Raw genomic sequence first — 26,811 nt, 5'->3', positions numbered from 1 at the left:
TTGAACAATACTATAATAACTCTTCTCTGTTTCAGTTTCCTGCCCAGGATGGATCATCGCCGCTGCTGAACTTCCCCAGATCCTCGCTTTACCGCATACCGGGTCAACGCTGGACAACGATAGATTATCGCCGATGGACTAGGTAAGTAGAAGGTAAGTATGTTTCATAAATCTTGAGACACTATTTCAAAGTTAACGATTCTTTTATTTCAGATCGTCGATTTCATATTACAATGTGATTCACAGTTGTATGTTTTGCACACGCGTGCCCTACGCCTAATGGCAAACACTTTACTTTTATTGGTAACTAACAATAAGTACCCCTCGCTATTGTTAAACGAGTATTTAACGCGCAATTACGCGAGTTTCCGGTTGTTATATACAATAAGTAGACACGTCCGTACACTACCTCTGTATCCGAAAGACAGCCTTGAGTTACGATGTCGCTTTTGCTCCCCGCACTGTCTCGCTATCCCCACTCTGACGCACGCTACTGTTCCGCCGACGTGTTTGTCCGCTTTCACTCGCGGGTTCACGTATTTACATGGTGATTATCACGCGCTCGCAGTGTGATGTACTTCTGCGGGAATTTTCCACTCGCCTCCTGATGCCGATTCACCAGATTGATAGCATCCGTCCATGTTGCGCGGACCTTGACGTTGACCCCTGCGCACCGTCTCGGAGATGCTCCCCATTACGTTTCCGTCGTTGTTCCTCGGCGAAGTTTTTTCGTTATTTATCTTCTCGTTAGCTGACGACGCCGAACCCTATATCACGTCTCCTAGAGTGCTCCTACACTAATTCTGGCCATTGTTCCAGGAGAAGATGTTGGTGCCGCCAACTCTTGGCCTCGTCACTGGTGGTTGACGCCGACCTTATAGGCGTATTCTCTGGCATGTCCTTAAGACTTTTTGGACTCTTATTCCTGGAGAAGATGTCGGTGCCTCGAACTCTTGGCCCCGTTGATTCAGGATGATGCCGATCACATAGGCGTGTATTTCGCGTATCGCGCGTTACGTTTTTAACCTTTGTTCCAGGCAAGGACGGTGCCTCGAACTCCAGCAGCCCTATTCTGTAACTGTTTAACGCATGCGTTATAGTTATAACGCATGCGTTATATGGCTCGTAACGTATGCTTTACGATTTCGAATTCCCGAAATGCATCTTAACGTAACGGCGTTAGCAATATGCGTTACAGTTTGCGTTATACTATTTTTCACTAGAAAATCATATTCTGTAAGCCACTTTAACGCAATTTTAATGCGTTTGGCTTGCGTTACATAACGCAATGGTAACGTCGGTTGTTGAACAGCGTTAAACATCATAACGTGATCTGTATCGAGCCCGTTTTGTCTAATAAGACTGAAGAAGAAGGTTATAACGCAATCACAAAGGTAATTATTTGTTAACTATGCATACGTGACTTTTATTTACACAAATATATATTTATATATGTAATTTTGTATTGGTATAAATTAAAATTTTGCAATAATAATATTATACAGGTTATATATTTTGACTTTAAGATGGCTTTTGCTGCATTGATGAGGGATCTCTTAGAAGAAGAGGAAGTAATGAGAGAAAACTCTATTGTAATGAAGACATTAAGAGATACTATTGATCCTTTTAGCCTGACAGACCAACAATTTGTTAAAGTCTTTCGATTATCTAAAGATGCGGTTCACTACTTATGTAATACTCTTCAACCTACTCTCCAACGTAGACGAACGAATGGATTACATGTGACGACTCAGGTAATTACATTCATTGAAATCCATATTTATTTAACACACCCACACACACACGTGTTATATGCATTGAATTGTGTTATATATGTATATGTATATACATATATATATTTAATAGGAAAATACAAAAACGTAATGCAGTCAAAACCTGCAAGAAATTAATAAAAGATATTAAAAATACATTTTAATACTTTTAGGTTTTGGCAGCATTACGTTTTTTTGCCATTGGCTCGTACCAGAAGGGTATCGGAAATGACTATCTTGTGTCAATCTCACAACCTGCTGTTAGTCGCGCAATAAAAGCAGTGGCAGTAGGTATTACCGAAATACTAGCCGATGAATGGATTCAGTTCCCAAGAACAGAGGAAAAGCGAGAAGCTTTAAAAAGAAGGTAATTTTTTTTAATTTAAAATTAGCAAATCAGCCATTTATACTTATGATTATGCTTTCATTTTTTCTAAATAATTGTAACAAATTTATAAGAAATATTTAAGGCAAATATATATAACTACTTGGCTATTTCCTGTATCTAATTTATTATTAGCATATTTTTCCAATATTTTATTTGTAAAATATATTTTTACAGATTTCAAGAAGAACGAAATTTTAAAGGTGTTATCGGTTGTATTGATTGTACACATGTGGCTATCGTAAGACCCAAAGAACATGAAGAAGCATACGCAAATCATAAGGGTTTTTATTCCATTAATGCGCAGGCAGTAAGTTGATATATTACAAATAATATTTATAAATACACGTCATTTTTACATTCAATTTTTTTAAAGAAAATTGATATATACTTATATTTTTTACCACAGGTAGCCTCCCATGATTTAGAAATATTAAACATAAATGCCAGATTTCCAGGAACGGTGCATGATGCTTTCATATGGAGATATTCCGCTGTAAGGAACGAAATGATACGCTTATATGATACTGGAGATCGATCAACGTGGCTGTTGGGTTAGTATTATTATCACTGATTATTAATTTACTTTATTTTAGTGACATATATATAAATATTTATGTAATTTACAGGTGATGCAGGTTACTGTTTAGAACCTTGGCTAATGACACCCATCCCAAATGCACCAGAGGGAAGCGCAGAAGCACGATACACACAATGTCATACTTCTGCTAGAAATTGTGTTGAAAGAATGTTTGGTGTTTTAAAGAATGTATGGAGATGTCTCCTCAGTCATCGTGTTTTACATTACGATCCTAGAATGGCAGCAAACATAATCGTAGCTTGTGCTGTATTACATAATATACGTTTTCGTTATAATCTTATGAATCATGAAATTGACATTGATGAAGAGGGTGAAGCTGCAGCTCAGCAAAGGGCTATACTTCCAGATGCTCTTCAAATATGTAAAACAACCTAGCTTCCGAAGCGCGGATTTAGCTCGCGGCTGGTCAGGGTTCGGAGTAGGCGCGGAGGAAGACACAAGACTCGGTTAAAATATAATAAAAACAAGATAAGGTATTTATTCAATTACGCGTGAATACATAGAGATGCTCGCGGGAGCGGCGAATATGTACAGAAGATCGCGGTCGTTGCTACGATAGCGTCGGATTACAGATATCGCGGAATCGCTGAATACGTGTAATCGGTCGCGGACGCGGTTTACAAGATACGTGTAATAGGTCGCGGACGCGGTTACAATACGGGTATCACAGAGCGTGCGGACGCCTGGTAAAGCGATGACGCACGGAGATCGCGGGGTTTCGCGGATCGGCGGGCGTGCGGGCTCGCCGAGGTATTTCGGCGCGGGTGACGCGGTATCGCAGGTTTGGATATCGCGATTGGGCGTGATATCGAGCGGCTAAGACCCTTAGCGGAGATAGAGAAGTACTCTCTATCTCCTGGCGCCTCGATTCGTGTAGGCGGGAGGCGGCACCGGGTGGCCAAGACCCTTGGCGAGTAAGAGAAGAACTCTCTTACCCTGGTTCACTCCGGTGTCACAGGTGTTCGTATGGGATCTCGAGTCAACCGCCTAGATACTTCACTCGGCAGAGGCAGAGAATACTCTCTACCTCCTGGTTGTTCGACTGTGGGATTTCGGGATCCGTGAGCAGCGGAATCGGTCGGATCGGTTTGCTGGCTCACGGTGGAATCTCTCTAAACCTAGCAACATTGCTCGGTTTATATACGCCCGCGGTGACGTGTCGGCGTGGCGGGGGTATACGCGACGGCAATCGCGCGCGCCGGGATGGAGCGGTGGAGCGTTCGGGAAGTACGGCGCCTCGACGCCGCGATTGCGTTCGGTGGCTTTCGGCCGTTTTCGGCACCGCTCGGCGCTTCGAGTCGGTTGCCGCGCTAAGTCCGTTTGCGGACTGATACGCGAGATTGACAATTTAAAAAGGGCACACCGTGCCTTGTCTCGCCCGGCGGGTGCTCGGCCGGGCGGCATCCGGCTGATGTTCGCCGGGAATGATGCGTTTTGGGGCGCATCGTTACATATGTAATCGTATTAGAGCTCAAGCTGAAGAAATTAATGGAGCTGATGAAGGGGATATGAATTGTAATGATAGGTTAACAGAAGCAAGAAGAGTTCAAAGAAGAATTCTTCGCAATCAGTTTGGTTTACGTCAATAAGAATCAACAGTCTAAGTTATAAAAATTACTTTTATTATTAATACAATTTTTATATCATGTAAAATAAGTATAAACGTAAAATAAGATAGATAAGATAAGACGAGCATAGAATAGACAAAAAGTTACTACTCTTTTGTCAACATAAAATTCTTTTTAGTAAGACAAACATAGAATAGATAAAAAGTTACTCTCTTTTCAACATAAAGTATTTCTTAGTAAGGCAAACATATAGAACAAATAAAAAGTTACTCTTTTCAACATAAAGTTCTTTTCAGTAAGACAAACATAAAATAAATAAAAACTCAGTCTTTAACATAAAGTATTTCTTAGTAAGAACATAGAACAAATAAAAAGTTACTCTTTTCAACATAAAGTTCTTTTTAGTAAGACAAACATAAAATAAATAAAAACTCAGTCTTTAACATAAAGTATTTCTTAGTAAGAACATAGAACAAATAAAAAGTTATTCTTTTCAACATAAAGTTTTTTTTAAACATAGAACAGATAAAATTACTGTTTTTAAGATAAAGTTCTTTTAGTAAGATTTTGAATAGTTTCCGACAAAATATCTAATGTACGATCATGTAAGTTCATAGAGTCTCTTAAAAGTTCGTTTTGTGCTTCCGTTGCAGACGCGATACGTTGTAAATTTTCACTTATTGTCTGCAAAAGTAAGAAAATTATATTACTGACATTTATTGTATAAATTGCGAAATTCGATAATTACTACATTTAATATATAGATATTACTTTCAACCACTTCAAGAGAATTTTATATTTGATAATTTTCAATAGGGCAATAAGTGCGCGTAACATATATAAAAAGATGATATGTATACAATATACCTGCAAATATTTGCTCTGATCCTCTTGTACATTTTGAAAATAACTTGTAGCCTCTTTAACGGAAGAGTACCTCATACGTTTTTCTATAATAAAAAATTTTTATTTAAAAAAAACATTTTATATGTATATTACAAATTAGGAAATATAATAATAATGGAGAGATACTAAAATATATACATGATATATTATAAATTTGTACTTACTACCAAGACTGATTGGAGTAGATATATTTGATGTACTCGTATTTGTTTTTAATGATTCTAACTTTGTCCTTAACCTTGTAATATTTGCGGATGCACTACTAGTAGAGGTATTATTAATACATTTTGAAGATGTTGCAATAGCATTGGAAGTACAGGATGGACTGTTAATTTGATGAATATTCTGTTGCTTCGGAAAATTAAGCAAACTTGTATTTTCAACAAAAGTCACATCTCCATCACCAGTTATGTCGGCTGTTGCTATTACCTACATAAAGAAACATTTAATTTAGTAAAAATCAGTGCGTTGTATATAAAACAATTAAAAGCATTATATTTGTATATCATACTATAATATATTATACATACAACAGCTTGTTCTTCACGAACAGCTTGTTCTTCATGAACAGCTTGTTCTTCAATTTCCTGTGGATCAGTATTTTCAATATCCTCAGGATCATTTGTCAATCCTAATATCAATGTTGCATCAACCATATCCTATGGAAATAAACGAAATAAAAATAATTAAAAATATGAACATTTTATAACTTTCTTTTGTAATAGTCTTTTGAAAAAGCAACAAACCTCAGGCTGTTCTCCAAGACCTACTTCCTTTACTGGTAAACCCACAGATGATTCACCTCCAATAATTGATAATATTTTTAAATCAGAATCTTTAAGCTGAACTGGTTCCCCGATATTTCCAGTAAGTTGTCTTTGTGCTTTACCCTTTGCTGCCCGCGCTCTAGCTTGGTTTCTTTGATCACACCAAAGCTATAACATATAATATAAAAGTGATGATACAAGAAAATATTATATGAAAAATGAGAAGAACATATGTAATAAAATTTTAAGTGTCAAATAGAAATATATGTAATATATAAAGTCATACTTTTTTCCAATTATCCACAGTTTTTGATGGTCCTTCTATAGAATTTAGTTTTTCAGTTAAATGTTGCCATTGCTTATCGTGGGTTACTTTTCCTTTCGCTCCCAGTAATTTATTTGTAGCAAAAGCAATATGGTTTTGCATGTATGAAATTAGATATTCCATTTGCATATTGCTGGCTTTAGGATCCCTTGTTTTTTTTTAGCATACTCTAATAAAATTAATATGTTTTATTAGAAATAAGTACATCCAAAAGTAGAATATTTATCTATCATATTATGTGCACACAAATTTAACCAAAGTATATAAATAAGTACCGAGATAAGTACCTTATCTATAAATGTACATATAACCTAAAACACGATAAACGATTGTTTATCTATATTATTTGGTTAAATTGGTAAATAATTTAATCTAAAATAATCAAGTTGCAATCTCTATCATATTACATACATACTTTAACCAAAGTATATAAATAAGTACCTTATCTATAATAAATGTACACATAACCTAAAACACGATAAACGATTGTTTATCTATATTATTTGGTTAAATTGGTAAATAATTTAATCTAAAATAATCAAGTTGCAATCTCTATCATATTACATACATACTTTAACCAAAGTATATAAATAAGTACCTTATCTATAATAAATGTACACATAACCTAAAACACGATAAACGATTGTTTATCTATATTATTTGGTTAAATTGGTAAATAATTTAATCTAAAATAATCCAGTTGTATAATATATATTTATATATTTTAGTAATATATATGGTATAAATACTTACTTTACGTATTTCTTTCATATATACTTATTACACATACAATTAATACGCATAAATAAATGTTTCCGTCCGGAAAAAATCACGCGACTTACAATTTAAATCTTCAATTCTGATTCGCTTATAGCATATGGTGTCATCATTTCTTCCTAGTTCCTTTGGGCTTTGCGTTATATTTCCGAAGATACCCGAACAACACGGGACTCATAACGCAAAGCGTTAACGAAGCCTAAAGAATACGATTTCCGAAAGCAATGCGTTACGGGGTAACGCATTTTGCGTTAGCGGAGTCATAACGCAAAAAGATACAGAATAGGGCTGCTGGCCCCTAACTAATATAGCGATGCCACTTTTACGGGCGTGTTTGCCTTCCTGTAAATTTTATGTGGCTCATGCCTAAAGCCGAGGGCACACAAAAAAACTTAAGTCCTTAAACTTAAGAAATAGTCCATAAAGAATAGAGCCATGACACACAGAAAATTTAAGATGAAGGGCCATGGCACACAGAAAAACTTAATCCATAAACTTAAGCAATAACCGATTTCGACCAATCACAGTCGAGAACTTAAGCAGCCATTTTGAAAAGTAAGCAGCACCGAAAATTCCGTATGGTTGAAATTTTTAAGTCTGGTAGCACATGCAACCTAACCTTGTGTTGTAGACATGGTACAATAATAAATATTTGACAAGAAAAAACTTTAAATAAGTTGGAATATATAATTTAGTTAAAATTGTGGTATGTATTAAAAATATATTATGCAATTTTTAAAAAATATTAGCAAGAGATAAATATAAATATAGAGAAATATAAGTATATATGAATATATTATATATGTATGATAATATATATAAATTGATATTAAATGTAAGATTAAAATTTTTTTAATATATATATAAATATGTTTTACAGAAAATGGATATCGAAGAAGAAGAAGAGTTATTAGCATTATTAATATTAATACTGGGCATTAATTATATAATTAAAAAACGACGATCTTTTCGGTGGATAAATAGAAAGTACTGGGTTCATACAAATAATATTAGACGTCCTAATCAAGGAGATTTTGATCAATTATTCCAAGAGTTGAAAGACGATCCACAGAGGTTTTTTAGATATACAAGAATGTCTTTGTGTGTTTTCAATGAACTTTTGGAAATGATGAAACCATTTTTAACAAAAACCAACCATCGAGCATTAATACCTGAACAACGTCTTGTTATAACTTTAAGGTATATACATATATATTTTATATCTTACTTTTATATGTCAAATGAGAATAAATATTTAATTTTGATTTTTGTTTATTATTCTAGATATCTTGCCACTGGAGATCAAGTTTTGTCGATAGCACTTGCTTATCGAGTTGGTGAATCTACAGCAAGAAATATAATTAAGGAAACATGTTATTTACTAGTAAAAGTATTAGCACCGATATATCTTCAAGTTCCTACTACAGAAAAATGGCTTGAAATTTGTCATGGATTTTGGACAGACTGGAATTTTCCTAATTGTTGTGGCGCGGTGGATGGAAAACACGTCCAAATACAAGCGCCACCAAATTCTGGTAGCTTGTATTATAATTATAAAAAGACATTTAGTGTAGTATTGTTAGCAGCATGCGATAACAATTATAAATTTACAATAGTTGATTGCGGGGCATATGGAAATAGTAGTGATTCCACTATATTTGAGATATCTGAGTTTGGTAAAGCTATACAGACTGACACATTAAATTTACCAAAAGGAAAAGCTAATTTACCCGAAAGTAACATAGCTACACCGTGTTATTTCGTTGGAGATGCAGCGTTTCAATTATCCAAAAATATGATGAGACCATATCCTGGCCGTCAATTGGAAATTAAGAAGAAGATATTTAATTACAGATTATCAAGAGCGAGAAGAATTATAGAAAATACTTTTGGTATATTCGCATCTCGATGGAGAGTTTTCAGAAAACCAATTCTTATGCATCCAAAAAACGTAGATAAAATAGTAATGGCAGCAGTATGTCTCCACAATTATTTAAAAACAAAAAATGACATACAGCCAATTGCGAATAGAATATATTGTCCCTTAAATTTTGTTGATACGGAGGAAACAGACGGAAATATTATTCCTGGAATGTGGAGAAACGAAAATTCTGAATGTTTAGAACAGATAAGACCAAGCACTGCTCATAGAGCAACAAATGAGGCATATAAACAACGAGATGCGATAGCAGAATATTTAATGACTCCTGCTGGTGAGGTTTCCTGGCAAAAAGAATATGTTTCCAGAGGTTTAAATAATTGCGATAATTTTAATAATTTTGATTAAATTATCAAATAATAATTGTTTTATTTTTGTATTCCAACTTTTAAAATAAACTAAAAAATTGATTATAAAGTTAAAGTTATAAAATAATTTTTTTATATTAGTGTATGCAAATTTTTGTTTCTGTGTATGCAAGTTCTTGTAAAATTATATGTAAATTTTGTTAAACATTATAAATATATATAAATGAGCTTATTTTAATAAGAAAATTTAAATAACTTTATGTTACATCAGGTCTTTAATGTAATGAAATTATAACATGTTTATAATTAAGAAAAAAGATAAATGTAAATGTGCTTTATAATAAAAAAAAATTTTTTTTTATAACATTAAGATAATATCAGTTTCTTTTATATTCTGGCTTGGCATTTCATTTCTTGTAACACTTTTAAACAATAATTATTTTTTATTTTCATACATTTTGATGCCATATTAGTTTACATATTTCAAAAATGTTACATAAATATATACATGTATATTAAATTATTTTTAAAAATATATCTATTAGTAATGGCATAAAAATGTATTGTTGTTGAGACACAAACACATATACCTATATATATAATTTATGAAGAATTATTTTTTTGGAGAGAAAAATATACTGGGTTACTTTTTTTCACAATTTTAATATCCTTTTTAAACATATATTAAAAAAAAAATCTATAAGAATAAGACAAAAAATAAATAATTTTTTAATTTTTATATCTTAGAGACTAAATTAAATTAAACATAAAATGTATAGGTAATAAAATTTATTAAAGATGAGTCTTTGGTCTCATACACAAATAATCTATTAATTTAGATACCTTAGTGATTAAATAGAATTAAACATAAAATACGAAATGCGAAATAAGATTATATAAATTAAGATAAGTCTCATAAGATCAAACAAAAATAATCTATTAATTTTAATCTTAATTATATAAATATCTTAGAGACTAAATAAAATGCCAACTGAAAATACATAAAACATATAACATGTTATGACTAATTCAATAAAGATGAGTCTATAGTCTCATAAGGAATACAAATAATCTATTAATTTAGATACCTTAGTGATTAAGAATTAAACATAAAATACGAAATGCGAAATAAGATATTATATAAATTAAGATAAGTCTCATAAGATCAAACAAAAATAATCTATTAATTTTAATCTTAATTATATAAATATCTTAGAGACTAAATAAAATGCCAACTGAAAATACATAAAACATAACATGTTATGACTAATTCAATACAGATGAGTCTATAGTCTCATAAGGAATACAAATAATCTATTAATTTAGATACCTTAGTGATTAAGAATTAAACATAAAATACGAAATGCGAAATAAGATATTATATAAATTAAGATAAGTCTCATAAGATCAAACAAAAATAATCTATTAATTTTAATCTTAATTATATAAATATCTTAGAGACTAAATAAAATGCCAACTGAGCCGGAAAATACATAAAACATAACATGTTATAACTAATTCAATAAAGTCTTTAGTCTCATAAGGAATGCAAATAATCTATTAATTTAGATTATTTTACGAGCTAAATTAATTAAAATACGAAATATGTGACTAAAATGTGAAAAATAAAAATTTTTTATAAGGAAACAAAATATAAAACAAAATATTACATTTAAAAAAAAATGTCTTGAAAGAGAAAATAGAAACAAAGCAATTTTGGAGATGTTATAGAGGATTTAACACTTCGATATATATACTATAAGACATAACATTCAAATAACTGAAATTAATGTATGTATGGTCTCCATAAAATTTCTGAAATTGCTTGTTTTCGCTTAGTTTTTTCCGGCTCAGGTATTCGTTCTAATTCAACAGCTATTAACAAACCAAAACTTTTCTCTGGCGTTAAATGATTTAAATCCCAAGCATTTTCCTTCTTTTCAGTAGAATGCGATGAATTAGCAAAACGGTTTTGAAGAACATTACTTAAAGATGCAAGTGATGATTCTAAGTGTGTGATGTTTTTATTTTTTATTTTACCTGAGTTTCTTATATTTATTGGTAATGTAGGGGATGATGATGGAGAATTTGAAGCAAATGAAACATTTGGTGTCTGTAATGTAGGAGATGATGAACTACTATTTGAAATTAATGCAGTATCTTTCTGTAATATAGTATTTGTTTTTAATGCAGAAGATAAAGTAAGAGATGGAGTAGAATTAGAAATGGATGCTTCATTTGCTGCTTGTACTGTAGAAGTTGATGAACTTGAATTTGAAATTGATGCAGCATTTACTATTGGGCAGTGTAATGTTGAAGAATTTGAAACAGATGCAGAATTTGCTGTTTGAAATTTAAGTAATGGTGAAGTGGAATTTGACATTGCAGACATTTTCATCTTACAAAAATTATTAAGTTCGTTTTGAAGTGGTGGAGATGATTCATCATCGTCTATTTCAATTATATTATTATTTTGTGAGATGCAAGGATTATGTACTACATTTTTTACAGTTTGCAAATTGGTTTCTTGAGAATGCTGAGGAAAGATTGTCTTTGGTGTTATTTCTTTGCGCACAATATTAGAATTTGAAGAAGGAAGAGTTGAATTAGAATCTGCAAGTGTATTCAAGTAATGCGAAGTAGTATTGACACAAACATTTGACATATCAGTTGCTTTTTTTTTAGCCACATTGGTATATGATCTGAAATTTAAAATTAATATATGTAGACATATATGTGTATATATATATATATATAAAAACCTAAGTTTTTAAATTCATCAATAGATCAAGCGCATGATATGCAGATACTACATGTGCAGATTTCCGCATCATGCACTTGATTCATCGATAAATTAAAAAACTTAGCCATATATTAAAACTAATATTAAATATATTAAAACTAAATATTAGATTGTTAACTACATAGCAATTATATATAATATATTAATGTTTATGTTTTGTATCTATATGTATGTATACATATAAAACAATGTAATAATCATATATATATTACTCTGATTTTAAACTTACTTTCTTCGTTTAATATAATTTTTTAGAAATATCATGTTCTGATAAAGAGAAAATACTGATCGATGACTTGCTTTACTGCCACTTCGACTTTCTATTTCTTGAAGACGTTGTTCTTTGGTAAAACGTTCACGCAAGCGTAGCCAACGAGTTTGGCAAATATCAACTACAATAAATATACATATATAAATATAAATTCAGAAAATTATTAAATTAAATAATAAAATATTTTACCTGACATATTCATAACTGACGAGATTTCATGCCATGAATTCTCTTTCAATTTGGTATCTTTATATTCCTTTAAAGATGCATCGTACAGATGAGGGTATCCCCTGACTGCATCAATTAGTAGTTCATCACTTGTTTTTTCTTCAAATTGGACTTGATTATCCATATTTTCTTCAAATTGGACTTCACAATCCATATTCATATCATGTAATAAATTATGTGAATATGAGTGTTCCATTTTAATTAAAAATTTTCTTCTTACAACCAAATAACCTGTATAACCTATAAAATTCATTTAACATTTAAGTTATCTAATTAATCTGCATATGTAATCACTATATTATTTAATATAAAACAAACTTACTTCTTCGTTTTATATCTACAGGAAGATTATAATATAAAAACTCATAATTAACATTTCCTTGTGATTTCAAGACAGAAAATCGAAGTGCAATATATAGGTAAACAGTCTAGTAACTTTTGTGTGATATGGTTACGATAAGACCTTAGACCTTAAACTTAAAAAATTTCATCCTTAATGTCCTAAGTTTAAATTTCAAAATGGCTGCTTAAGTTTTCGACTGTGATTGGTCGATTCGGTTATTGCTTAAGTTTATGGACTTAAGTTTTTTTGTGTGCCATGGCCTTAAGTCGCGCGCTGTTATCGCCGATTCGCGCACGTTCGCGGGAAACTTAAATTTTTATGATTGCGTGAGCCGAACGAAAAAGAAATCAAATACTAAATCGGCGTATCAAAACTTATTATTATTGTCTTATGGGCGCAGTCATATTATGCTTACTTACTGGCTTAATTACTATTGAACGCAATGCCATAAGGGCAGCTCGGGGTCTGGTGACCTCCGTTTGTATCTATATTAAACGCCAAAGAAAATGCTATGCCATATGAGCTGTCCGGAGTCTAGGGATGTCAATGTACTAACGCTACGTGAAATCTCTTATTGCCTGAAGGGCGTAAATAATGCGCAACTATACGACTACTGTGTAATAACGAAAATTAAATCTTATATTGGCGGGATGGTAATCGAAAAGAAAAACGGCCAACTGCTCTGCTTCCCGCTCGTTCTGAATCCGCCCGTACGCCTAGAAACAAATGGGCGAATATTCCCCAGAGTACGAGCCGCTGCTCGGACTAATGGCGTTTTCGATTGAAGCGGATTTGATCGACCCGAGATCGATTAATGACGTCACACGTTCTGCCTCGGGTTACTAGGGATTCATCGAAATATCAATCCATGTTCGACCCATAAACAATCCGCTATAATCAAAAATAAATATTACAATATCCAGGAAAATAATATTATATTATCCAGGAAGTGTCATGTAAGTTCAATATTTAATATTCTGTACGATAAAAATATTTTAAAGAATATTTGAAGAAGTATTTATGTTATTGTATTGGGAAAAGAAAATTAGGTTAGATTAGATATGCTTTTCTGATGTAAATGTTGTATGTAAATATATATTAATAATAAAACGTTTTTTTTACAGATATTAAACCATGTTAGCAAAAAGGATTATCTATGATAATAATAAAACAATTCAAAATAATGAAGGCATTTTATGTGAAATTAGAAATGATAAAGGTTAGAGTAAGATAATTGCAAATGTAATATATATAACAACATTATATCTCGCAATAATTAAAAATTGTAATATTATAAACTAAACATCTGTTTTTGTTTTAGGTGAACCTGAAATGAAATTTATATCCACAACCTATTTGGAATCAATAGGTCTTATGTTTAATGTATTTGATGACTCGGCATCACCATCAGGTAAATTTATTAATTAATATTTTATTAATTAATCTTTGTATTAGTCAATTTGCTTATTATAAGTATATAAATTTTTTAGTTAATTTTTATTAAATTTTATTACAATAAAATGGTTATATGATATTTTTTTCTTAGGTACACAGAATAGAGAAACCTGTAATATTCAATGCGACAAAGAAAATAAAAATAGTTACATCATTATCAATCAGACACATAAATGGAATGAAAAAGAAACAAAGTATTTACTCGATCAATACTGTCTATATTTTCCACAAATTGGTCCATTTCGAGCTTTTAAAAATAAAGTCGCTATATTTGAACAAATAAGTAAAGACTTGTATCAACAATTTAACATAAGCGTTACTGGACCACAATGTTCTAACAGATATAAAAATGTTAGTAGGCAGCATAAAAATGCATTATCTGGTAATAAAGTTTCCGGACATGCTCCTACCGAAGTACCTTATGGCAGTGAGTTTGAAGAAATTAAAAATATAGATGATAGTTTGAAACCTGAAGTTTTAGTTGGCGTCAATCAAACAAAAATAAATAAAAGAAAAATAGAGTTTAGCAATAAGAATATTGGGACATATGATATAAGTAATGATAGTGATGAAAAATTTGAATCTGATAAACCAAAAAAGAAAGTAAAATCTAATCAATCGCTGGAGAATGTTCTGCGAGAAATAGCAACCACTGCTGAAGAAAACAGAGATCGACGTCATAAAGAAAATTGTGATTTATTAATATCTTTATTGGGAAAATCAGCAAAAGATACAAGTTCTGAATAAGGTTAAAGATTTAAGATATTGGAATAATAAATAAGATAGACTGAGTTACAAAGCAATATTAAGTTACAAAGTGATTTTGTTGAGTTAATTATGTTGTGTACTAATTATGTTATTTTAATAAGTTTTCAATAAGTATGTATAAGGTTATGTTCATACTAACTTCTTTATCATTATATAGTTCAATTACTTGTAAAAATGTTGGTATGCGAGGTATTTTTCTTGGTATACTGTTTATTACTTTTGCTATTATTTCCATATCTTCATTATCAGAACTATCCTCAGAAAATATAAACTCTGTAAGAATTAGTACTAAACGTTGTCGATTCATAGATGATGCCTAAAGATATAAATAAAGCTATTAATTTTATATCACATAAAAAATATTAATTGTAAATCAAACTTAATTTATTATATTATATAATGTTATTTAATTTCTCAAGTTTTTACCTTTTGTAGTTGTGGTTAAACGGGACGTCACTTTTTAATGCTTTATAACCAGAACCTGAACCAGATTCAAACACATTTCAGGTTGAACATATGTTCACATGGAAACGAGTTTAATCGACCTCGGGTAGATCAAATCCGCTTCAATCGAAAACGCTATAAGGAACTCCTCGTCTGACGGTGGCTCTGCTCCTATTACCGACACGTATGCGCTGCCGGTCGGTTCCGGCAGTGCCGATGGTACCTCTATCGCGCCCTTTGCTCCCGCTGTTGGCGCCTCCTGCTGTGCTGTCGGTACCTTCACCCGCTTCAGCACCACGCGTAGTACTACCGCGGCCCTGGGCGTCTGCCCTGAAGCGTGCGGTCGCAAAGTTATGTTCTCTCCCCCAGGGGTTTTCTGGCGTCTTCGGGCGCCATTGGATATGGGTTTTGCGCACCCGGGGTACCTGAGCACATCAGAACCGTAATCCTCGGCAGTCGGAGAGGACCGGGGGGCCCCTCTTTCAGGGCCCGCAAGGAAGGCGCCCTAAAAAATCGCCCGGTCTCTTGGAGCCGTGATGACCCCCCAAGGGTCGGTGGCGGCTTTTCGGAGGCGTCACCGACACGGGTTTGGCGAACCCGGAGCACCTGAGCTCGGGCACGCTGGGCTCGTTAGGCCCGGAAGCCAACCAGCCAATGAGAAGGAGAACCCAGAAATAAAACCAAGTCTTTTTCAAAATGAGATGCCGAAGAAGAAAAGTTTAGTCGTACCGCCCCAGGGTGATCGGACACCCAGAAGCCGGCGTGAGGAAGGTGTCGTCCCAGCCCCCTTTTCGTCGTCATTGAGAGATAGGCTACCCGACAAGTCCGGGACGAGCTCATCGGGGGTACTGGCAATCGCCGCTGTTAAAGAGTGTCGGGTGGAACTCCAAAGGGTGAGGATCTCTCTCCCTTTGGAGGGGACAAGAGAGGTCTCTCCGAGAGAGACAGTGAGGAGGACAGGCGGAATCCCGCCAAAAAGGTAGTACCCAAAGCGGGGGGATCTCCTCCTCGACGATGAAGGAGATCAAAGTGAAGGTCGACGCCTGGTTTAGAGCCGGGCTAGAGCTTCACACTCAGGCACGAGGGAGTTAGACCCTCATCCCTTTTTAGCGGGAGTTCATTCCTCCTTGGCATATCTTGTCCCTGCTAACGAAGAGGACTTGGACAGGATTGAAAATGCACAGAGGATGCATGTCCTCGTTAAGAACCTGGTGGAAAGATTGGCATCACTTTATCATGCGAGGAACGACTACCAGTTGAAGATCGAGGAGGAAAGATCTGCCTGGTCGGTGCAGATGGAGTTGTGGGAGGAGGAAAAGTCCTAACTCACAAAGAGGGTGGAGGTCCTCGAGGCGAAACTCGCGGACAAGGACGAGTCTTGCGTGAAAACTCGCGAGGCTTCTGTGCAGACGGAGACAGCGCTGCTGCTGGTGGCAACGTGCGATGCGTCTACACAAATACGGACGCACGCGCGAGAAAAAGGTAGGGTGCTCTCTGCCTCCGTGGGAAAGACTCTCCCATAGAGGTAGAAACGACGCCATTGGTGTCGGTGCGCGGAGTTGCCGTACAGGCGGAGCCCCGTGTGGCCGAGAGGGGGACGTATGTCCCAGTTTTTGGGGCGGGCGTTTGGGGGTCCGGTGACGACTCGGGGGTTAGCTCTCGGGTCGGGGCCCTCGAACGTAAGTTAGAGGGCTTCATGAGGGAAGTGCGCTCTCTCATGAAGCAGGAGGATGCTCCCCCCTCGGTCAGGAGGGCTGACAAGGGGGCGTGATTCGGGAGGTAGAGGCTACTGGAGGCCCGCCTCCTGCCGGGTTAAACTGGGGAAGTTGCGGGTTTCTGGAAATAGGGGAGAGCCGAGGGAGCAAAAAGCCGGCGATGTTGCCATCTCCCACTTATGCTACACCTCTCATGTCTCCTTACAGTGCCAGACTAGAGTCAAGTGGTGGGGCCACATACGCGGAGGTCCTCAGGACCGCCAGGGAGAAGGTCTCCCTGGCGAATCTGGGAATTGAGGGCCTCCGCTACAAGAGGGCGGTTACCGGGGGCCTTTTTTGAGAGGTCCTCGGTAAGGGGTCTAAGGAGAGGACCGGATAGGCTGGCCGCCCGACTCCAAGAAGTATTAGGGGAGGATGAGGTACGGGTCTCCAGGCCCACCAAACTCGCGGAGTTGCAAGTGGTGGGTCTGGACGACGCCGCCACTACAGAGGAGATTGCAGTTGCGATCGCCTTTGCCGGGGAATGCTCGGCGAAAGAGATTAAGGTAGGGCCCGTCCGGAGGTCTCCGTTCGGGTCGGGGTCCGCGTGGATGCGTTGCCCCGCAGGTGCCGCGACCCGGGCGATTCGGACAGGGTACACGGTGGGCCACTGAAACCGCGAAAATTATCATCGTACGAGCGTTGAGGGAGGAGGAGGTTTTCGAGAACGACGCGTCGCCGTTGCCCTCCCTTGAAAGGTCACGAGGAACTGCACAGTTAATTGGGACCGTTGGGACGAAGATACGTGGGCGCTCTTCTAAGCGGGGATGCAAAAAACGAAATCGATCACGTTTACGGCGTGTAAGTCGGGTTTAACGGCACAATGGTCGGCGAAAAACTGTTCGACGTGAACGCGAATGATTCCGTGATCGTGGACGGAGTGAGATACGCGGGCACGCCCGGCTTGTACGAATTAATCTTCAAGAGGATTCCCGATGACACAATTTACACCGAGGACGACGTGCAAAAGTACAGAAATATACTGTTGGCGACAAACGCTTACAGACGCGGTCACAGTGATCTTAAACCCGTCATGGGTAACAAGGGACATAAATACAGGCATATTATCGCTCCGTTGATATCGCGCGAAAGGATCGGTAGTAATAGAAACGGCGCTGGCGTGACCAGATTACCGTCGATCATGAGATAGAACGACAATACAATAGATTACGTTTATATGAACGACTTTAACGAATTGGTGGATCGTCTTCGATTGCTTGAACCCTCTCGTCGAGCGGGCAATGACGCGCACGGTAACGAGATTCAGTCGATAATCGAGGAGTTTCGCGAAGTCCGCGGTCGGATTGATTATAAATTGAACCGTCGACGTCGCGTCGACCGCGACGGCATGGCAGTGCAATTCTCGACGAGATCGGCGCAATGTCGGTAAACAAATTCGGAATGTCTCTAAGGAAATGTAGCGACGGCGGTGGATTCGCAATGGAAATATTGCGATTCTCGATCGACTCCCTGCGAAACTACGTGCGAGACAGCGCGCTCTGCTTGAACAAGGATTTCTACGACGCGAGGGAGCGCAAGCTACGACGTCTAGCCGCGCCGGAGATCGAGCAACGCGACGAACAAGAGTTACGTCGAACGCGCGCTTCGAGAATCGGGAAAGGAGATCGAGTCGTTTTCCGAAAAAACAGATAAATTGTTGACGGTGAAAAGCGAGATGGATCGGATAAACGGCGACGTAAACGGACTCAGAACTACGTTGAGCGAATTCAAAAGACTAAAAAGACGCGGAAAAAACAGATTCAGAACCTGAAAAAATTCAGATCCACGCATACGAAACAGATACTCGACGCGCGGAAGGCCATCGGAGAGACGACGGACAAGACGAATTCGTTTGAGAAACGATGGGTAAGATAAACAACGTCATGAGCGGACTCAGAATCACGATGAACGAGTTTCTATCCAAGTTCAAGGAGATTGAAAAACAGGTACAGAACTTGGAAAAATCGGAATCCACGCAGACGGAGCAGATACTCGGCGCGCAGAAAGCCATCGAAGAAACGACGAACAAGACAAATTTTTTGAGAAACGACGTAGATCAGATAAACAGCGTCATGAGCGACTCAGAGTCGCGATGAACGATTTTCTGACAAAATTCCATGGGGTTGAAAGAGTGATGGTGACGAAGAAATCGCTCGAGAAAGAGAGAGATAGCGATAGTGAAAGCGGACATTCGCGACAACAGGGGGGAGCGTGTGCGTCAACAAAGAAGAAGAGGCGAACATACAGAAAGTGAGCCGTCTTTTTTACACAATCGCGCATAATCACGCGCACAGTCGAGAGAGGAAGACACGCGCGCAACGATGAGTACCGAAAAGCGGAGATTCGTGAAGGAGCTGCACGCACCGGCGCGGAGAAACTTTCCGTAGCGTCGCGTCGTGGTGCGCGGTTACAACAATCTGTGGCAGGCCGATGTGGTCGAGATGCGTCGCTATGCGTAGCAAGGGTTACTACTACATACTAACGGTTATCGATGTGTTGAGCAAATACGCGTGGGCGTTACCGCTCAAGAGCTGGAAGCGAGGTAGCCGCGGCCCAGTCGAGGATATTTCGCAAGAACGCGCGATATCCAAAAAATCTGCAAACGGCCAGACTAGAGTCAAGCTCAACAGGGTCTTCTTTCCCCGCTAATTTTTCCGAGTTCGTTCCCTTGGCAGTGGTTTCGCTAGATAGTAGATAGGGACAGTGGGAATCTCGTTAATCCATTCATGCGCTTCACTAATTAGATGACGAGGCATTTGGCTACTGTTAAAAGAGTCATAGTTACGACCGCACCGGGGGGTCTGGAGGGGCAATTAGCCCCCCCAGAGTCCACCCCGTGGTCGAAGTGCGACTAAACGTTACCAGTACTTCCCTGCACAGCAGTAACGGAACCCGCCACCGTGGATTTGCCCATTACAGAGATACATACCCTACGAATTACATACTCCCGGTATAGGCGACACCTCTGGTCACTGGCAGACGCGGTTTCCCGTAACGCACATATGACTCACATTGTACCTGAGCTGTTCCCCAGGTAGCAGGATAAGATCTTGCAGCGAGCATGACCTACTCGGATTAGATCAGCTCAAACTGACAGGACTGGGGTGCCAAAGCACCCCATCTTACAGGTAATGCGCAATATGAGCTTCATAGCGTTGACCCACACTAGGCCCTCTATGCCGCGAGTGAGTCCCGATTGCGCACATTACAAATCGGACACAGCAATATTTCCCGATCGGACACGGTGTCGATTGCACACGGTGCCGATCGGACACGGTGTCGATTGCACACGGTGCCGATCGGACACGGTGTCGATTGCACACGGTGCCGATCGGACACGGTGTCAATTGCACACGGTGCCGATCGGACACGGTGTCGATTGCACACGGTGCCGATCGGACACGGTGTCGATTGCACACGGTGCCGATCGGACACGGTGTCGATTGCACACGGTGCCGATTGCACACGGTGCCGATTGCACACGGTGCCGATTGCACACGGTGCCGATTGCACACGGTGCCGATTGCACACGGTGCCGATCGGACACGGTGTCGATTGCACACGGTGCCGATCGGACACGGTGCCCTAGGAGTGTAGGCGGGGGGGGCTCCGCCCCCCTGCACCCTTCCTGTGCACCTGGTGGTGTGGGTTGGGTTGATGCGTGGAGCGCCCCCCCGGGCTTCGCCCCCCCCCGTACCCCCCCCCATGGACACGCCTTCAGCGTGCCCGGTAGGCAATGTATTAAGTACATGCGTGGGCGGGGGGGGGGCTTCGCCCCCCCCTGCACCCCCCATTGTGTAAGTAAACCCTGTGTGCAATCGACATTGTGTGCAATCGGCACGGTGTGCAATCGGCACCGTGTCCGATCGGCACCGTGTGCAATCGGCACCGTGTGCAATCGGCACCGTGTGCAATCGGCACCGTGTGCAATCGACACCGTGTCCGATCGACACCGCGGCACCGTGTGCAATCGACACCGTGTCCGATCGGCACCGTGTGCAATCGACACCGTGTCCGATCGGGAAATATTGTCGTGTCCGATTTGTAATGTGCGCAATCGGGACAATCCCCTATGCCGCTCACTCGGCTATGCGAACCACCGCCCCTACGAGTCCGACACCATCTGGTAGGGCACCGGTAGCCTCCCGGCGGGGCTCCCTACCTCCGTAGTACTTGTGTCGAGCGATCTTAGCTCACGTTTGACGAGTCGCCGTCGGTGGTGCCATGCCCCCAGCTATCACGTAACCGCACAAGTCACCCCGTACTATTAACGCGTCGCTCATCGGTTGCCCGGAAATCCGGGATTCGGCAGCAGTCGACGCGCCTTAGGAATATACGGCACGTGGTGCGCCATATACCCCGCTCGTATTGGGCACCTCCCACGCACGAGCACGCCGCGCTCGCCTCGCGAAACGCTACCCTGTTCAGTACTACCGGCTGCATCCGTTACCCAGCTGATAGGACCTGGGATTGGGCAGCAGCCCAGCAGTTTTATGGGTAAAGGGCACAGGGTGCACCGTTTACCCGCGCTTGCTTGAATTTCTTCACGTTGACATTCAGAGCACTGGGCAGAAATCACATTGCGTCAACACCCGCGAGGGCCATCGCAAAGAAAACGTGACATAAATCACTACTCGACGTACTCGGTGATGAAGGCGTCGGTGGTGAAAAGATTCAGTCGCACGCTGAAGAACAACATGTGGAAACTCTTCACGCTCAATGGATCGTACGCGTGGGTCGACGCGCTGCCGCGTTTGCTGTATTACAACCACCGCAGGCAACGAACGATGGGAATGCGACCGGCGGACGTGACGCCCGTTGTCGCCAAGAGATTCCTGTCTACGGTGTACAGTCGCGCCAAGATCGCCGCTCCGGGTAGATTCAGGATGAACGATCCGGTGGGCGTGAGCAAATTCAAGACGCTGTTTGAAAAGAGTTACACCTCAAACTGGACTACCGAGATCTTCCGTGTCGCTAAGATACAACGGACCAATCCTGTGACGTATCTGTTGAAAGACTACCGCGGGGAACCAATAGCCGGAGGATTTTACGAGCACGAGTTTCTGCGAGTTTCCAATCCCGACGTTTATCTCGTGGAGAAAGTGTTGCGCAGGCGAGGCAACGACATATACGTGAAGTGGTTGGGAATGAACAGTTCACATAACTCATGGATAAATAAAACAGCTGTGTTGTAGTTAACAAAAAAAATTAATGTATTTTTTTTCTACATATTAGTTTTTTTTTGTTCGCTTTAATGCAAGCTTAATATATATATATATATATATATATATATATATATATATATATATATATACAATAAAACTTATCCCAAAAGACTATATATATTTATGTATTACACATATCTTTTCCAACATTAGTAAACTGCAGCATTAGTAAAATAGCAATTTACTAATGTTGGAAAAGATATGTACAGACAGCGTCATTAATACCTAATAGAAAACATTGAAAATTAAATAAACTGTAATTAATAATTAAAAATTTTGCTATCCTTAAATTATTCAGTAGTTTCTGCAATTCTTTTATGTATGGGAAATTAATGTAGATATCCTAAAATATTATAAATATAATACTCAAAATTCTAGAAGTTTGTATACAGCTGCAGAAATAAAGCAAAATTGACATAAAATCTCTAGAGTGATAAATTCAATATTACATTGTATAGCTTGTATTGACAGGGATAGACAGAAAGGACGGTACTTTAAAATACAAACTTAAATAAAATTGTTTTTTTATACATTTTGTATTTTGGTTATAACTTTCTAATGAATCATTTTGGAGATGTATGTTTTTATGTAACATTTTTTTTTCATTTCTGCTCATAGAACATGGTTTAAATGTAATGTATTCTGTATTTTATTCTATTTATTTTATTAAGCATCTTTTAAAAGAAAAATAAATTAGAGTAAAACCTACAGAATTTTGAGTATTATATTCATAATATTTTAGGATATCTACATTAATTTCCCACACATAAAAGAATTGCAGCAACTACTGAATAATTTAAGGATAGCAAAATTTTTAATTATTAATTACAGTTTATTTAATTTTCAACGTTTTCTAATTGATAAAGATATTTTATTATCACGGTCTGGAATGTTCAGGTTTTTAATTTATCATGTTCAATATTTCCGTTTCTAATTTTATTAACATGTAAATTTTGGTAATATTAAAAATTTATATTATTTTAAATATCACTTTATTTATGATCATTTTATCATTGCCACAATATTTCAAGTACTATATATTTTATGTAATATTTAATACTATGGTTAAAATTATGAAGTAATAACGATTATAATAATGGATTTGAACAGATTCAAAATAAATGGAAAACGTAAAAGGAAAGACATCTCAGCTATGTCGAAACGACAATTAAGTAGATTGACTAAACAAGAATCAAAACGTATTTCTGCATCTGTGTTAAATATGACTGCCATACCATCACATAAGAATATTAATGATAAATGTACAAATGTGGGAAACATCTTAGAAATTAAATCTGATACGACAGATATTCAAAGCAATGCACAAATAATTGAAAAAGACAATGTTTTAAATGAAGGAAACAACAATAACGATGTATTAATGAATTATGAACATTTCAATACAGACGAATATTTAAATGAGCATACTTCCAATTCTCTACAATGCATTACAAGAATTTCTTACAATGAATCAATAGCTCATGTGGCATCTGAAAATACAAACAGCAATTTTAAAAATGATCTTGTTGTCTGGGCTACGGAATATCAAATTAAACATAATGCTTTGAAAGCACTACTTCTGAAATTAAAACAACATTCTTGTTTTTCGACATTATTGACAGATCCACGATCATTTTTAAAAACACCACGAACACAAACTACACGTGTAGTAGTACCAGGTATATACTATCATTTTGGATTACTGAATGTTATACGAAATGCATTGACATTACAAAGAGAAAATATTGATTGTGTCAAAATAACGATAAACATTGATGGATTACCATTGTCAAGGTCATCGCAACAACAATTTTGGCCTATATTAGGCTCAATCCTTCCCTATAATAATGTATTTGTCATCGGAATTTACTATGGGAATGAAAAACCAGCAGACGCAAATGATTTTTTACAAGACTTCGTTAATAAAGCAATAGAAATATGTGAGAATGGTATTTACATTGATAATCTTAACATACAATGTAGAATTAAAGCACTGATCTGTGATGCACCAGCCAAAGCATTTGCTTTATGTATAAAAGAACATACAGGATATTCCAGTTGTAAGTGCATTACTGAAGGAGAATACATAAGAAATCGGATATGCTTTCCACAAACGGATGCGCCACTTAGAACAGATGAGGATTTTATGCAAAAAGTTGACGATAATTATCATAATCCAGATGTAACATGTTGCTTGTTAAGAATACCTCATTTTCGACCTGTTACAAATGTTTTTCTAGATCCCATGCACTTACTGTATATAGGAATTATGCGCAAATTAATTTATTTATGGCTTGGTGGAGATTTAGATTACCGTATACCACATAGAGCAGTAAAAGAAATTTCTACACGTTTATTGACACAATTAAAACCATTCATACCTTCAGAATTTGCTAGAAAACGAGGAATGGATCCACGAGGAATGGATTGCGTAAAGTTGTGGAAAGCTACAGAATACAGATTAATACTGCTATATACAGGGCCATTGGCTTTTAAATCTATTAAAAAAAAAAAGTATATATACATTTCATGATACTTCATGTAATTATCAGAATTATGTCTTCGAAAGACTTACATGAATATTTATTCTATGCGCAAGAACTAATTTTATTTTTTATTACAACATTTATAAAACTTTACGGAGCCCACAATGTGTCGCACAATGTTCATTGTCTAATGCATCATGTAGATGATGTTAGAAAATTTGGAGTACTTGAAAACTTCAGCGCATTTAAATTTGAAAATTATATGCAAACATTAAAGAAATTACTTAGAAAATCTGAAAAGCCATTACAACAAGTAGTACGGAGATGCACTGACAAAGAAAGAAAGAAACTTGCCATTAGATGTATCACCATTACGAAATATTTTATCAGATTCTATTTTAACAAATCCAAATCTAATATCACCACATTGTAATGGCCTACTTACATCTGACTGCAATAATCCACAATATAAAGTTATTAAATATAATAGAATAACATTCAAAGCTGGAACACTTGCAAATAATTGTTGTGGCTTAAGCGATGGTAGTATTGTTTGTATTGAAAATGTGGCACACTGTGCAAAGCGAAACATTCCTATGATTATAGGATATGAATTTTTGGAAAAAAAAGGGATCTTTTTGACGTTCCTTGTCCATCTTCCTTGCTTGGGATATATTCTGTATATTTGTTGTCACATTTGAAATCATGGCCATTACAAAATGTGATAAAGAAATATGTAAAATTACCTTGTGGAAATGATAAATTTGCAGTTTTCCCACTATTACATATTGAAACATAATGTGCTTATTGGTATGGTACCAGGATGACAGAAAAAAAATTATATTCCATCGTTGAATTTGAAGATGGGCTTCAAGATATTCCAAATAATTGGTTCAGCGCAGATTTGAAAACAGTTTTTTGGCCACATTATACAAGTAACAAACGATATGATAAAGCAGTTAAATTAATGGAACAGCCTGATAAATCTACATGGATGAAACACTCAATTAGAAAAATATTTGGGACATTTTGTAAGTAATACTTCCTTATTTTCTTTTTATTAAAACTAATTAAAATATTGTGTATGATGTATATAAAATAAATATATATACATTTTTAAATATTATAACATAGGTTTGTACGTTGTTTCTATTAAGGTTATTTTGGTCTATCTATCAGAAAGAATACAAATTTACTTTATATTTATTTACTGTGGCCTAGTTTACATCGATTTCTTGATACGCGTATCAAATAGTATATTTTAGGTGATCAGCCAATAATCAAACTAATTTACTAGTTATTTACTATTTAATATACATATCAAGTGATCGGTGTAAACTAGGCCTGTATGATAATATAGTGATTCAAATTAAATATTAAAAATAACATATTAATATAAATTTTATTTATTTTAATTTTTTTCCTATTTTTTATAAATAGAGATGATAGTTTCAATCAAATATAAATGGATTAATATGCTACCATACATTATTATATATTATTCGCAAATAAAAACATTTAAATATAATGTTGTAATCATATTTTTTGTAGGCTATTTAATAAAGACGACTGTGTGCGTGGCGAGGTGAGCAGAAAAACACAAGGATTTATAGAACGCTCTAGATACTATATTTATTCTTTATACACTGTCAACTCAAACACGTCTGAACGCGACGACTCTGCGAG

General features: G+C 37.0%; 3 protein-coding genes and 1 pseudogene across 5 annotated transcripts; 2 read left to right on the top strand and 2 right to left on the bottom strand.

The window, feature by feature from the left end:
• Positions 1 to 4,227: 4,227 nt before the first annotated feature.
• Positions 4,228 to 6,234, bottom strand: LOC139818168 (uncharacterized). Its single transcript, XM_071786742.1, has 5 exons — positions 5,979 to 6,234; positions 5,763 to 5,891; positions 5,397 to 5,661; positions 5,194 to 5,276; positions 4,228 to 5,010 (listed from the first exon to the last, which is right to left on the bottom strand). Exons 2-5 carry the CDS (start codon positions 5,886 to 5,888, stop codon positions 4,867 to 4,869), a joined length of 618 nt encoding a protein of 205 aa, XP_071642843.1. The 5' UTR covers positions 5,889 to 5,891; positions 5,979 to 6,234; the 3' UTR covers positions 4,228 to 4,866.
• A 1,249-nt stretch (positions 6,235 to 7,483) lies between these two features.
• LOC139817640 (uncharacterized) lies at positions 7,484 to 9,463 on the top strand. 3 transcript variants are annotated; one of them, XM_071785886.1, is made up of 4 exons: positions 7,484 to 7,807; positions 7,982 to 8,301; positions 8,386 to 8,636; positions 8,718 to 9,463. In XM_071785886.1, the coding sequence occupies exons 2-4, from the start codon at positions 7,985 to 7,987 to the stop codon at positions 9,386 to 9,388; spliced, it is 1,239 nt and encodes a 412-aa protein (XP_071641987.1). In that variant the 5' UTR covers positions 7,484 to 7,807; positions 7,982 to 7,984; the 3' UTR covers positions 9,389 to 9,463. The 3 variants fall into 3 exon arrangements, with proteins under 3 accessions (XP_071641987.1, XP_071641986.1, XP_071641985.1); XM_071785885.1 differs by having other exon boundaries at positions 7,486 to 7,656; positions 8,386 to 9,463; XM_071785884.1 differs by having other exon boundaries at positions 7,486 to 7,807; positions 8,386 to 9,463.
• A 926-nt stretch (positions 9,464 to 10,389) lies between these two features.
• Positions 10,390 to 13,247, bottom strand: LOC139817641 (uncharacterized). The gene is made up of 4 exons (XM_071785887.1): positions 12,973 to 13,247; positions 12,612 to 12,890; positions 12,381 to 12,543; positions 10,390 to 12,050 (listed from the first exon to the last, which is right to left on the bottom strand). Exons 2-4 carry the CDS (start codon positions 12,844 to 12,846, stop codon positions 11,135 to 11,137), a joined length of 1,314 nt encoding a protein of 437 aa, XP_071641988.1. The 5' UTR covers positions 12,847 to 12,890; positions 12,973 to 13,247; the 3' UTR covers positions 10,390 to 11,134.
• A 10,501-nt stretch (positions 13,248 to 23,748) lies between these two features.
• LOC139817761 (uncharacterized) lies at positions 23,749 to 26,463 on the top strand (annotated as a pseudogene).
• Positions 26,464 to 26,811: the final 348 nt, after the last annotated feature.

The sequence above is a fragment of the Temnothorax longispinosus genome, chromosome 8 (genome assembly GCF_030848805.1).
Source record: "Temnothorax longispinosus isolate EJ_2023e chromosome 8, Tlon_JGU_v1, whole genome shotgun sequence".
NCBI lineage: Eukaryota > Metazoa > Arthropoda > Insecta > Hymenoptera > Formicidae > Temnothorax > Temnothorax longispinosus.
The sequence above is the reverse complement of the archived record's forward strand: the minus strand, read 5'-3'. Positions and strand labels throughout refer to the sequence as shown.

Excerpts from the sequence above, each read along its gene's own strand:
- LOC139818168 (XM_071786742.1), bottom strand. The coding sequence starts at position 5,888 with ATGGTTGATGCAACATTGATATTAGGATTGACAAATGATCCTGAGGAT. Across the intron at positions 5,662-5,762 it reads TTCGTGAAGAACAAGCTGTT|GTAATAGCAACAGCCGACAT; the intron begins GTATGTATAATA and ends TTCTTTATGTAG. Across the intron at positions 5,011-5,193 it reads ATCAGAGCAAATATTTGCAG|ACAATAAGTGAAAATTTACA; the intron begins GTATATTGTATA and ends TTACTTTTGCAG.
- LOC139817640 (XM_071785885.1), top strand. The coding sequence starts at position 7,985 with ATGGATATCGAAGAAGAAGAAGAGTTATTAGCATTATTAATATTAATA. Across the intron at positions 8,302-8,385 it reads CGTCTTGTTATAACTTTAAG|ATATCTTGCCACTGGAGATC; the intron begins GTATATACATAT and ends TTATTATTCTAG.
- LOC139817641 (XM_071785887.1), bottom strand. The coding sequence starts at position 12,846 with ATGGAACACTCATATTCACATAATTTATTACATGATATGAATATGGAT. Across the intron at positions 12,544-12,611 it reads GTCAGTTATGAATATGTCAG|TTGATATTTGCCAAACTCGT; the intron begins GTAAAATATTTT and ends TATTTATTGTAG. Across the intron at positions 12,051-12,380 it reads AATTATATTAAACGAAGAAA|ATCATATACCAATGTGGCTA; the intron begins GTAAGTTTAAAA and ends TTTAAATTTCAG.